This window comes from Perca flavescens, chromosome 3 (genome assembly GCF_004354835.1).
Source record: "Perca flavescens isolate YP-PL-M2 chromosome 3, PFLA_1.0, whole genome shotgun sequence".
NCBI classification, from domain to species: Eukaryota; Metazoa; Chordata; class Actinopteri; order Perciformes; family Percidae; genus Perca; species Perca flavescens.
Window position 1 is genome coordinate 12610293 of NC_041333.1, and position 14487 is coordinate 12624779.

The window sequence follows — 14487 nt, forward strand, 5'->3', positions numbered from 1 at the left end:
TATGATTAATAATTATAGCAGTTGGTATGATGAACAGTGGCAATTATAGTAGCAAAGATAATAAAAACTACAACTAGAAATAATAGTAGCAGTGCAGGGCGTAGCAGGGCATCCATCGTTACTCTCAACTCCGATATTGTAGCATCTTAGCTCCCACTTTTCGCATTGTAGCCCGTAACCGCACAAAATAATGTAGTTAACTAACAACACAGCCGAGTGTGAAGCAGCTGGGATGACGATCAGCACCTCTAAATCTGAGGCGATGGTTCTCAGCAGGAAACCGATGGAGTGCCTACTCCGGGTGGGGAGTAAGTCTTTACCCCAAGGTCAAGTATCTCAGGGTCTTGTTTGCGAATGAGATTAGAATGGCGCAGAAGATTGGCCGGAGAATCGGAGCAGCGGGTGTGACCTCCAAACTCCTGAATTGAGGTCTGGCATGCCCAATTACGGTTGCTAAGCTATGATTGGTATTTGCTTTTCGGGGGTGGGGCTTTAGTGATCGATCAATTGATGATTGAGTTTGTTAATGTTTAATATGTTGCCAATGGATTGCAGATTGACTTGAAAGCAGATGATCTCCCATATTTTTAACTGTGAAAAATCGATAAAATATTCATTAAGTGTAAAAAGATTGTATTGATTGATTATGCAGGAGTAATATGCTTTGGTGGAGAAAAAAAAACCTGTCAGCTGTAGATACAGGATGTGGTCGAACACGAAGAGCAAAGCAGTTTGTGCGTTTGAAAATGTGAGCCTGTCAGCATTCGAGTATGAATTTCCATTGTACAGGAGGGCTCATGAGAAGGCTCCAGTTCACAGTTCACACTGAGGCTTTCATCTGTCAATCACAGACAAAGATCAGAAGATATCAAAAGGTCTCTGTGTCAGAGTCGTCTCATCCTGTCGTCATCCACAGGGCGGCGTAAGTGCAAACTTCAGGGGTGACATCAGGATAGATATTCATTTCAGGGCTGATTTTATTTGAGTCTGAGTTTTTCAGATTTGTAAGATAGCTTTTGGAATCCGACACACAATCGCTTCAATAACACAGGGGCCTTTTTTTCTCCCTCAAACATGGGCTAAATTATGAATGCGCTGTTATTTGTTTACTCCATGTTGGACTGAGAGATGTGCATTATTCATCTGCTCTGACAGGATAGACAGCAGAGTAGGACGCAGGCCTGGGAAAACATTAAAATGGAGCGCAGTCTAAAAAGGACGTTGCCAGGGATTTGAGCAGTCATGCACATGCAAACACAATAATCAACTTTCTCTCAATGAGCTTGTTTGCCACAAACCCTCTACAAGAAGCTATGCTCCACTCAAGAAAACAAGTCTTAATGATTTCCAATATGAATTGGTGTTTCTTTTGAGGACAGTGGTCATGTGTCTATGCTGCTGCTCACCGATCTGTGGGTCAGATTTACAGTCCTTGTTTTGAGTACATCAGACAGACAGAGCTCCTGGAGCTAATTAGATTTTTGGTTCTCTTTTTAGTCCTGAGAGATGATTTCCGGCAGGCCCCGAGCGATGTGGTGGTGGCTGCTGGTGAGCCTGCAGTGTTAGAGTGTGTGCCTCCACGTGGTCACCCCGAGCCCACCGTGTCCTGGAAACGCAACAACGTCCGAGTCAGCGCCAAGGATGAACGCATGTCTGTGAGTTCAACGTAAACACTGAACAAAGACTGAGTCAAGCTCTCATTTCAAATTAAAATGGGATAAACAAACAGCTATTTTACCTATTCAACTCTCCATGTTATGCAGCCAAGCATCAGTCAAGTTTCAATCCAAATTTGGTGCAAATCTTAACCACATTTCCAGAAAATCAGCAAAAGAAAATGCCATAAATTCTCACTAGAGCAAATGTGCGTTAATCTACAACTGAAAATAGTCCCCAAACAAATTAATTATTTACTCCTGTTAAAGTAAACTACAGTGCCCAGCTGTTTAGGAAATTATTCAGCCTTTTTTTTGTTTAATTAAAAGTATATGTCACGTTAGATTGACCTTCGATGTCTTCAGTAGGAACAAATGGCCTTGTTTCTCAAAGCCATAGACAGGATAGGCAAGTCAGAAGGTATTAAGAGACATCCTGATGCATTTTTGGTTTCCGTCTTTTTTGAAAAATATAGAATATCACCATCCTTATCTTTTAAGGAGATCAGGAGTGTAAATGGCCAAACAATAGCTAAAATGAACAAAAATGAACAATTTAACAAGAAATTACATCTGAAACAACTACAAGATGGCTTCTTTCTTTAGAGCTTCTTTATAAACCCATTTATTACCATCATTCAGCAGTCTTGGAGAAAGGCAGAGTCATTTACTTACATTGGCAATAGTTTCAATAGACCATAATTCAATGCCTTGGTTTTCTATGGACCGGAAAAGGTCTTGGATTTTGCTGTCACTTGTGTTCTCTCCTTTCTCGTGTATAATCAACAGCTGGACACAATCTCGAGTTGTTTTTAAAAATCATTTTTTTCTCAAAATGTAGGAAATCACCAGCAGTTAGATAATAGAAGCTGTGGTGGAGGGAAGGAATCAGACCCTTTACTTAAGTAAAACAATACGCACTATAAAAATACACAAATAGAAGCAGAAGTCCTGCACTGGAAATGTTACTTAAGTGAAAGTGCGTATGTATTATTGGTAAAATACAAGAATCTAAAAGTAAAAGACAATTGTCCCCAGTGACAGACAAATATTATATTATTGGGTTATTATTACTGATACATTAAAGTCTAAGTAGCATTTTCCTCGTATGTTTTGTATGTAAAATCTTAATCTTCAAAATAACTTGTAACCATAGCTGTGAAATAAATGTAGTAGAGCCAAAAGTACATTATTTCTCTCTGAATTGTAGTGGAGTAAAAGTATAACATAAAATAGATATACAATTGGGCGACTTGTACTTTAGTATTTAAGTGCAATACTAGAGTAAATGTACTTATTTCCATTAGATCACTATACAGAAGTATACCAAAATGACTCATATAGTACTTTGAGTAAGAAGGATTAATGATTTATAACCAAATGTGGATTATTTTTCCATTAAAGCTGTAGTGCGTGGTTTGTCCCCCATGAGGAATTCTAAGTAATGACAACAACACTGTCTGCGCTTCTTCATGATATAAGCCTTCCGTGATCGCGCACACAACCCCACCCCTCTTCCACACAGTTGCTAGTAGCCAAGGAGGACATGGAGGATTAAAAAAACCATGATGGACTCTTCAGAAGAAGTTATTATCTTCAATTGAGTTTCTGCGCGGGACCGGACGCCACAATCTTCTGAACATAGCCATACTGAGAAATACAGAGAGTTGTGTGGAGCTGATAGTCTTAATTAGCTTTGTAGCAACTCATTTGGCAATGGCTTGAATGGAACGGAAGTTCATTAATATCAAAAAGTTACGCACTAAAACTTTAAAGGCTGTGATGATAACGAGTAGTGTAAGTAGTTTATTTATATAGCACTTATCACAGACAGTCACAAAGTGCTTCACAGGCCAAAATAAATACATTAGATATCAATCATAAAAAGCACAATAAACCATAGTAAATCATAATAAAACAAAAGAATAACATACATAGTAATACAGTCGAGAATGTGGCTAAAAAAAGGCCCAACTAAAAAGATGAATCTTTAGCTGCTTTTTAAAGATTTCATGTCTGTTGTCTTCACTCAGGACACCGTGAAGACTAATCTCTTCAACTATCACTGTACCGTTTTTCAGATGCATGGGGGCAAACTGATGATCTCTCAGACCATGAAGAGCGACGCTGGCATGTATGTTTGTGTGGGCACTAATATGGTTGGAGAGAGGGACAGTGATCCTGCAGAGCTTGTGGTGTACGGTGAGTAAATGTCTGCGTAGCAGTATTAGGTCTTTTAAGGAACATAAGCTGGACATGTTTGATATCTTCGGTCTTCCTGCAGAGCGCCCTGTGTTGGTACGGAGGCCGGTGAACCAGGTGGTCATGGAGGAAGAGACAGTTGACTTCCTGTGTGAGGTCCATGGAGATCCCCCTCCCACTGTCCGATGGCGGCGAGAGGAAGGGGAGCTTCCCCGCGGGAGGTGAGTGTGACGGACATGAGCACAGACCAATAGAGAGACTGGTGCTGCACATATACGTTTTATAAGGTTGAATAAGAAATACAGCTTTACCAGAGAAAAGTCATGCATTGGATAATTAACACGTGACCTAGAAAACGTATGTGGAATAATTGTTAATTCATATCTTTCTATCAGTCTGCTAATATAAACTCATAAATGGATCAGACCAAAGAGGATTCATTAGATGGCGGAATCCTGCTGTAACCAGTTTCATCCTCCCTCCCACCCCATCTAAACTCAATATGATTTATATTTAGCTAAGCCTATTCAATTATTAATTTTTTTTCACTTTCCAACATACTCAAACTTTATATAAAATGCTTAAAAAATAAGAGCTAATCACTTATACAGCCAACACTATGTTGAGCTGAGGTTATAAATCCTAGGTATTCTCTACTTCATTTATTTAATAAATGTATGCAGATGATTTTGTTTCCTGCCTGCAGCACTGCATGCTCTACAATAGCTTAGGATGTAATGCCTAAAAATTAACAAGGTGCCAATTAAATGTAAAGCATGTAAACCAAAAAGTTGATTATTTTAAAAGAATAGTTCAACATTTTAGGGAATAGCTTTCGTGCTGACAGTTCGATGAGAAGATTGATACCGCTAAAATGTCTGTATGGTAAATATGAAGGCACAGATTGCAGTGTGTTAGCTTAGCATAAAGACTGAAAACAAGGGGAAACAGCTAATAAGCTAGTTAATCAGCGAGTTACAAAAAGGTAGTTGGCAGACTTTGTTACCTTTGGACAGAGCAATGCTAGCCGTATTCAGCCTCTATCCTAAGCTTAGCTAACTGTCTTCAGCTTCATATGTATTCATACAGACAGGAGTTCTTTTGTCCACTTTAAAAACAGGCAATTATGATGAGAAACTCATGAAATGATAGTTTGTGAAGAGCTATATTTTTGTCTGTCTTTCATCTATTCCAGGTTATCTTTTATTTCTTATATCTTTTGCTTTTATGGGTTATGAGTCTATGAAATTAAGTGAATTATACTGGTTTGATTCATTGTATCCCTTTGCATAGTCAAAGACTATTGTGGTCGCATTTGGAATTTTCAATAATTCTGCTCTGCAAATCCATCTTAACTTCATATTAAATCCACTACAAAAAAAATGCTGTTTCCCCAGAATAACGTGAAAAAACCTTTAATGGGTTAAGATGATCTTACTTGTTTCCAATTGATTTTCAACTGTTCCAAGACTTTTCCAGGAACTAGTGACAGTATCGGAGGCAGATAAGGCACATTGTTGCAGTAGTTTCAAGAGAAAATCCTTGCAACAGGTTGATTGACAAGAAAGAAATCACCTTATCTCATTCTGCTGGCAGATTTTCTTCGCTTTGTGTAAATTAGTATGCTAATTTTCTTTTGGCTAGGCTTCTCTGTTAGATCTTACATTATCTCTTTTTCTCACTCCGAGGTTTGAAATTCGCAACGGCAACAGCCTCCATTTGTTCCGTGTGAAAGAGCAGGATGAAGGGACGTACACCTGCACATCTGAGAACAGTGTGGGCAAGACTGAGGCCTCGGCCATGTTGCAGGTCCACGGTAAGAAACACATCATGCATATTGTATAGGCGCACACTTAGACTTAGGCATGCATACAAAAGCTCATGTTCATGTATACAGGCACAGGGCAAAAGATTCATGCAAAAGCCGGTTCCCATTCCCTGTCCAATGCTCTGGGTTTGTATCAGTGTATCTTCCAGCGGTGCTGCCAGGAGCTTATGCTAAACCGTATGGATTACGCCATTTGACAGATGTTTGGTACATGTGTGCCTTAACTCCGTGCCAGAGCAGTCCCAGTACTAAGACATGACTCCCATCCTCTCGCCTCCTCGCTCTCAGTGTGTCTTGGTTTAAATAGCCTCAGACGACTTCATCCACTAATGCTTTTATCAGTGTAAATGAAATTCAAACCGAGCAGTTTTCCATTCACTCTGGGTTTTTTTTTTTGTTTCCTTTGGCTCTTTGCCATGCTAGCGCTGGTTTTGTTTTGTAGCTGAGCATTTTATCCATCTCATTAATTTTCCATCTCTCTCCATCATGTTTCAAACCCTATCATCATTCCAGTTGGCCCCTTCCGTAAGTTCACTTTCCATTTAATTCTTCTCTAACAAAAGGCATTTTGTTTTATGCTAATTTATTTTTGAAATGGTTGCTCTTTTCTGTATGGCATTCTTAATATATTTTTTAAATCAACAAGCAATGCCTAATGGTGTAAATAAGTTCCTTCATTAGGCACTGAGTGAGTGCAGTCAGGCATTAGGTAAGCCTCAGACACAGTGAATTAATGTACAGCAGATTAAGGACTCCTATCAAAACACACATCTGCTGTGCAGAGAGGAGTGTGTCAGGATAGTATGACACCATGTAAATCCCTCGCTCATTTGCAGCTACCAACTGTAGCTGCAAGGTTTTTAATTACAACTCAGTGGAAGTCTTGGTCTTCATTTGTAAATGAGGACATGACTTGACCTCAGGTTACATTGCTGATCATTTAAAAAAAAAAAAAAATCTCTATCTATATTGTTGTATTACTATTAATCATTTTGGGTGAATACACACACCCTTTTACATACTGAATAATTTAGAATTTAGACAGAGTGATTGTTAAAATCATTGCATGAAAGGAGATCCTGAGTTGTAGTCCCTTGTAGCTCTAAAAACAACTGTATCCTACATTTCCCACTATGCAACTCAGATTTTTTTCATTCCACCTTTCATGACCAGTAAACAACCACATCTTTCTTCCATGCCCCTTGTTTTTCTCAAATTTATGTTTTACATTTTTGGTGTCAAGCTCAGTTAAAAAAAAAAAACAGGATTATGTCATAGCGATGTCATCAGGGATGTTTGAGTTATTTTTTTATTAGTTATTTTCTCTGACTTGACAAAATCTGCTCCAGAAGAAATACAACTGTTTTAAAATGGCTTTTTAATAGAGAGCCAAAGTCACGCCCTTCTACTTCCGGTCCATGGGACCTTAATTCGGAAAAAATATGAACGAAATGAGGAGATAATTATTTTTTTATCCAGTTTGAATTGAGCCATGGATTACAAATATGATGTTCGTCAATTTAAAACATTATTTTTCAACCGCAGAAAGTCTCAGTTTATTGTTACTGTTGAAGTATAAGACTATGAAAATACGTAATTAGAAAGACTACACACGTCAATGTCTCAAGGATGACGTCTCGCTGAAGCTACGATGTCTGTGTGTAGCGTACCGGAGATGTAAAGTTACTGAAATGAGCAGAGGATCTCGCCTGTTCTTTTGCTTATCTGCTGAAAACACTTCACTGGATAAAACACATCAGGTAAGATAACGTTACATGTGTTGTGGAACAGAGCTAAGCTAGCTAGCTAACTAGCTAGCTAGCTAGCGAGCAAGCCGAGCATCAAGCTAGGTGACGTAAATTGAGACGAGAGATGTAGTTCACTGAGCGGTTTCACACAAAACTAAGTGGTACTACGACAAACCTAAGGCTAACAGACTTTCTTCGGTTGAAAAATTCTCTTTTAAATTGACCATCATATTTGTAATCCATGGCTCAATTCAAACGGGATCAAAAAATTATTTACCTCTCCCCGTTCACTACCGTTCATATTTTTTCCGAGTCAAGGTCCCATGAGGTCCACCGGAAGAGGCATGACTTCGGCTCTCTATACTCCCCATACAGTAGCTATACTACCTTTCATGTGTAGAATTTGTGGAGTGTCCCTTTAAGTAATACTGTAGTATTAGTAGTAGCATCTCTTGTCTTGATTTTATCAATATTATAGAGATTTTCTTTCTTGCATCCATCGGTATATCAATCTATTTTTTCTTTAATCTCAGTGTTTCCCATACATAGGTTCTACTTGGGCGCACCGCCCAGGTAAATTGAGACCCACCCAGATAGATAAAATCACAATTACATTTTTCTCCCCAGGGGTTAGGAGTTAGGAGGAAACAGTGTTGAGATTTATAACATGTAACTTTCTGTATGGATCATAGTACAGTATTATGGGTATTTTATCTGCTTAACATTTGGAAAAACAAAAACTGATTTAATTGACAAATCACATCATGGCTATCCTTTCCTGTAATGTGTTTTAAAGTTTTATATTGTGCTTTTTCCCTTTATTTTGTTATACATTTTTTTTCTGCATGTAATAGGTTTACAAAGTGATAAAGCCCAAAGTCCACCCGAAAGGGACTTACCATCTCCAACAGAAAACACTGCTCCAAACAGCTCTATTGTAGTCCAGCCTTTTCTTCCGTGAAGAACATGTGTCACAACACACGTTATAATGCTCGCCTAGGCTAGCTGCTAGCGTGGCACGCCCTCATACTCTGCTTCTGACTGGCTTGTAAACAAAGATGGAACAGAACCGAGATGCCTCACTCGTACCCCTTTTCCACCAAGGCAGAGCTGGTGCTGGTTCGGAGCCAGAGCCTAGATTCAAATCAGTTCATTGTTTTTCGACCACCAAAGCATCAGCTCCGAACCAGTAAAAGTGGTTCTAAAGTAGCACCAAATCATTGCTGGGCTGAAGTAAAAACCACTTATGTCAGCGGCTGGCGGCGAGGTTACCGTGACCAACAAGACGAACAGAAACTTGTGACCACCATTTTTGAATTAGCAGATAAACACGATGGACGCAATTTTACAACAGCAGTGGTCAGAGGAGGAAACCAGCTGCTTTCTTGCACTATAAAAGGCGAGCCGCGCGAACACGTTGGATCCACAGAGTTTGGATGCCGATGTAGGTCCGCAAAGCCATGAACATCAATAGCAAAGCAACGTCCGCCATTGTTGAAGGTGTGTTTGGTGCCACCGCGCTAACGTTGCTGGGAAAGATGAGACGTATACAGTGACGTAAGACCTGGCTCTGTGCTGGCTCTTTAGCCTGTGGAAAGGCAAACCGGTTCTTTGGAGGCTTGTCAGTCGAACCAACTCCGAACCGGCACTAGCTCTGAACCAGCACCTGATTCTTGTTGGTGGAAAAGGGGTATTTGTAGCTAAAAAGGAGAGCTTAACATACAGGGTGTAAAGAGGAGCTGCAGCAATGTGCAGTACTACAAAAATGTTTTTTTTTTTTTTTATAAATTGAACTAGGTAAACCTCTTCTGATACAGCCTCTAAATACAATTATGAACCTGAAAATGAGCATAATTTGAGCACTTGTATTTTAGCAGATTACTATGCAGCAGAAAGGCAGAAATGAGTACATTTTACAAGTAATTTATCATTACCGCAATATTCAACAACGTTAGGGCATGTTGCATATTTTCCTCATATATAATTAAACTTTTTTTTTGCAATTTTCACTGTCTCACAACTTAATTGCAACAAAAATACAAAAGACATTGCAACTTTTAAAATCACAATTTTTTACAAAAATCTCGCAAAAATCAGCCATTTTGGGCCGCAACAATCTCAAAAAAGGCCGTGAAATCCTGGGACTGATATTCTTCTTCATCTGAAGCTATTTTACATCAGCTGCTCGACTTTTAACTTCCAACTAGATGAACAGCATTATACAGAGAACACAAAATATATCACACAATCAAAATATAAATAAAATCATAGAGTTGCCAACAAGAGTCATAAAAAAAAAAAAACTAAATCAAACTAAATAGATAAGACCAATCTAAAGATATAAATCATAAGACCATAAGTGTAGGAGACTAACCAATCAGATTAGATGAAAGACATTACAATCAAAACACTTTGATGTTGTTGAAAATGGGAGAAGTAGTCAGTGTTTGGGAACATGCTTTTAGTGAGAACACTACGACACACAGATGACTCAGCTGGTTATTGAGCCAAATGTGTGTTTGCATGCTCGCTCGCTCGTGTGCGAGCTCACAGATTTAGAGAGGATGAATCCTGGCTGGAGAAGCTTCTCATCCTACGGAAAGCGTGAGCCAATTATTCAGACGGGAGGTAGAAGGCGGTGGTCAGTGTAAATCCACAGAGGATGTGATCATGGGACTAACGCAATGATCTGACCCGAGCTGGAAATTGGAAGCTCTGCCCAGACCTTTCCCAAAATAACTGAGTAAATGTCATCTGAAAGCCGCTGCGGTGATTTGTTAATTTCAGAGGACACGGAGGTGATGTCTCTCATTAAAGATGAGAAGGCGATGACAGTGTTGTGATACATCAAAAAGCTCAGAAGGTTAAAGAGGCAACCCTTACATCTTTGCTTACATCTTTACAGATCTGGCTTCCAAGAAGTGGTGGAAAGTAACGGAGTATATTTACTCAAAACTGTCAATCAATGCCTTTATTTGCATGTTTTACTACACTATGACAGCTGCTACAATATAGTTACTTTTGAGATTAACATTTTACTTCAAAAGCATATTATTTATTTTATATGGACATCACAGTAGCAATTGTAACATATTTGCACAAGAAGCAGATGCACGGTGTTGAGGGTTTGTATTTAAATGCTAATTCACAACATCAGAGGAGGCTTTTGTTTTTAAAGTTAAAAGATACATACATATACTAAAATATATTGGCATAGGGTTCTTTCCATAAGATCATCTCTCAATGCAAATCAAACCAGCTATTAGGCTAACCGACATAAAACCATGCCAATCTCTAGGTATGGTGAATGGCATGTGACGATGTGGGGCTATTTTAATTCCAAAGGCCAAGGGAACTTTATCAGGATGCATTTTTCTATATGTACATACAAACATTTTTTTTATTTAATTTCTGTCAGTGTAAAATATTCTAAATAAATAACAATGTTCTAAGTAAATAGGATAATAAGTTTGACATTTTTTTTGTAATTACAGAGGGAAAGTACCGAAAAAAGTACCGTTGATATTGGTTCAGATGCGAAAGATACCCAACCCTACTAGCTACTACAGTAAAATGCTGTTACACATTAATGCATCAGTTAATCTAATTAGGTTATACAGACTAGGGTTGCACGATATTGACAAAATGTGATATTGCGATAGATTATGAAATTTTAAGTTAAATTAACTTAATTTAAATTTGCAAGTCCAGGCTTAAATGAACTGACAACATAAGTTATACGACTTACAGTTCAAGGACGTACACACACACACACACACCATCTCAACTGGCTAGTTATCCTTGTGTGTCCGCGCTATTCTCCAACATGCACTCTAACATTAACATAACACAGCCCTATTTGTGATACCGTGGGGGGCCACCACGGTCAAATCAACATAGAAGAAACACTGTTAAACCAACATGAAAAACGTAGCTAGTAATGTTCACTCAGCGTTTTGTTGTTAAACTGTGTGTAAAATGAGCGGCGATGTTAAAATCACCGTTTCACGTGGCACCGTCTATTTGCTGGATGGTTTTAATGTAACGGTCGGTAGCTAACATTAGCAGATAAGGCCATTGACAGCGACGTTATTGTTCATATTTTGGCACAATCAATGTCTCTGACCGTAGTAGTAGTGGTCATAGTGACTGAAAGTGTGATGGGAGATGCTAAAAAGAATCTACGTACGCCATTTTCAGGTAACATTACTTTTTGACGCTCAACACCCCCACCCCCGCTGCAGAAAACAATTCTAGAGGAAACACCGTCAACCATCACAGCATCTACATCAAGAGCTAGGAGTACATAGTATATTTGTTTCCGAACTTGTTCAAATAAATTTAGGTAAAAGCAATGACACTTCCACACCGTTAAAAATCGAAACATAATTCAACGGTGATTCAACCATGAACCATGACATTGTTTCAACCGTAAATAAACGTTGAAATGCCGGCTGGGTGTACAAAACCACCTTGCACACTGAGACCGCTAACATGTCCTTAATCAATCTGAATAACCTATTAGAGCCCTGCAAGCCCTGCAAGCCGGGGCCCGACGGGCTAAGCCCATTCGGGTCGGGCTCGGGCCGGGTTTTTTTTTTTTTAAACAGATCGGGCTCGGGCTTATTTTAGCTTCTCTCCTCATTGTGCCCATCTTAAGGCCGTTTTACAGTTGTGCGGAGGCTCCACGCAGAGCTCTCGCCGTAGCCTATGTAAGTGGCCTGATGTTTATACTTGTGCGCTGGTGTGTGCGTCGAGCCGCGTGTGTGTGTGTGTGTGGGGAGTGTGTGGTAGAGTGAGAAGTGAGAGAGTGCCGGCGATCGGAGCGAGTAGTGACTCTAGAGTCATAGTGACAGAAACAAAGGGTCTCCCCTGTGTTTTCGGACCACGGTGGGGAATCTGTAGCAGGAAAAGTTTGCCCTCTCCTTGATTTCATGTTGTTTATGGAGAAGGTGTGACGTGTGTGTTTGCGTGTGTAGCAGAGACAGAGCACATCAGAGAACGCGCGTCAGAGAGAGAGAAAGAGCGCGCGTCAGAGAGAGCTTAAAGTGATTGATGTTGGTCTAGGGTCGGGCCGGGTTCGGGCTGAAAAAATTGCAGGCGTTGTCGGGCTGGGGTCGGGTAGGGCTTGAACACCACGGGCCAGGGCCGGGTTAGGGCTGGAGTTTTTGGCCCGTGCAGGGCTCTATAACCTATCCATTTCTACTGTCCCTATATAATATTTTCTTACCATGCTGAGATGCCACCTGCCAACTGCTTGCCCTGGAGGAATGTTTGCACCATACTCTTCATCTGTGTGATGCACCACTCACAATCTCTGTTCATCTTTGTGGGAAACAAACAACTTTTAAACAAAGCAGAGCTGCTGCTGGCTAACAGCGGTCTTTGGAAGCAGCTTCGGCCGCGACTCTGGAAGACTTGGAGTTAATCTTTTCTTTGAGAAAAGAAAGAATGGCACTGAAGTAATTCTTAAAAGGAAGATGTGTTCGGAGTTTTGCCAACCAGATACGGCAAAGTTTTAATCCATCAACTAGCTCCGCAATCTTCTTCGTTGTTCTGCTTGGTTGTAGCGTGCAGAGGGAATTTGAAAGGCAATCGTTTATCCCGCCCCTCAGATTGAGCCCTACCAATGGTGTGGATTGTCAGGCTAAAATAGGCTATCACCCGATGCGGGATAGGATATTATATCACACGAACTTGACAAGATCAACTTAAATAGACATAAAACAAATTGACAACTCATAGTTTGCAAAAAAAATATAAAAAAAATGAATACCTCATAAAATGACGATTAATACCTTTTTAATGTCCTTAAATTTTTACTAAATTTGATTTACTACCTTTTAAAACCCCGCGGACACCCTGCTATTTCTTCACTTAAACTGTCACTCTGTCCAAATGTGCACACACGTGGTACGCTCCATAGGGTTTGTCACATAGTGGACCCGTGCGCTGACGTGCACTAACATGTGCAAGTGGCACGGTAACTGGCCAATCAAACACGATCATCAGAGTGTTTCAAGCCAACTCTAAATCAAACCCAACTAAGCCTCACAGCCAACGGACGGGACGCAGCGCTCCACAAAATAAACTAAATATTGCATACTTATTGAGACACTTTCAATATAATATTGCGCAAAGTGATATCACGATAACGATATTGAGTCGATATATCATGCACCCCTAATAGACTTTTTTTTTTTTCTTCTGTAGAACAAGCACTTTTACTTGTGAAACTAGTTTGCTGATAATACTTCTGTACTTTTACCTAAGGACCTTTACTTGTAATGAAGTATTTTTACATGGTTGTACTGGTACTTTTGCTTAAGTAAAAAGGAAATAAAATAAAAAGATCAGGTGTTGGTGCAAGTGGAAATACAGAGCAAAGTAGGAGCTTGACAGTTTTCATGCAGTGGAAACAGTGCAGCTTTTAATGGGTGGTCACCCCTCTTTTCCTCCTGCAGTACCACCTCAGATTGCCACAAAGCCCCGAGACCAGATTGCCAGCCAGGGGAGGAGCATCACCTTCCAATGCGGCACCACAGGAAACCCCCCACCTGCCATCTTCTGGCAGAAAGATGGCAGCCAGGTAAGAGACTGGAGCAGGGAACAAGACATCCTCTAATGCTGAATACTGCAGCAACATCCACTACAGTAGTGTTCGAATCACTGGATGAGTACGGTGTGTTTTGGGGATATTTGAAAACCTTACTCATACTGTATAGTTTTATCCACAAGCGGAGTTTTCACACCTTTGTTTTAAAAGGAGAGAACTCACCGGAACATGAACAGGTTTTGTCCGATTTAGTCACTTTTTCCTCACACTTATTTTTAGGACTCACACTTATTAACACACATTTTTCAAAGAGAAATAAGCGAGAGGCAAACAAGAGAATGCAGCACATTTGCATTTGGCTCCGAGATAAGACTAGAGACAAAGTGTTTGGCATTGCGGTATTGCGTTGGCGAGAAATGTTTCTCCTGCTTGTGGCCGCAGTGTAACAGAGTTGTGATGAAGAGGGGGTAGGGGTAGAAAAGAAGAGGGAGAGGTGGC

General features: G+C 40.0%; 1 protein-coding gene across 1 annotated transcript in view; it reads left to right on the forward strand.

The window, feature by feature from the left end:
* The window catches only part of zgc:77784 (roundabout homolog 2), a 62217-nt gene that overhangs the window by 22983 nt on the left and 24747 nt on the right, over window positions 1–14487 (forward strand). The window contains exons 3-7 of the mRNA XM_028573612.1: window positions 1498–1655; window positions 3737–3857; window positions 3940–4078; window positions 5546–5673; window positions 13898–14022. Of these exons, the coding sequence (XP_028429413.1) occupies window positions 1498–1655; window positions 3737–3857; window positions 3940–4078; window positions 5546–5673; window positions 13898–14022 (671 nt within the window). The remainder of the gene's footprint in view (window positions 1–1497; window positions 1656–3736; window positions 3858–3939; window positions 4079–5545; window positions 5674–13897; window positions 14023–14487) is intronic.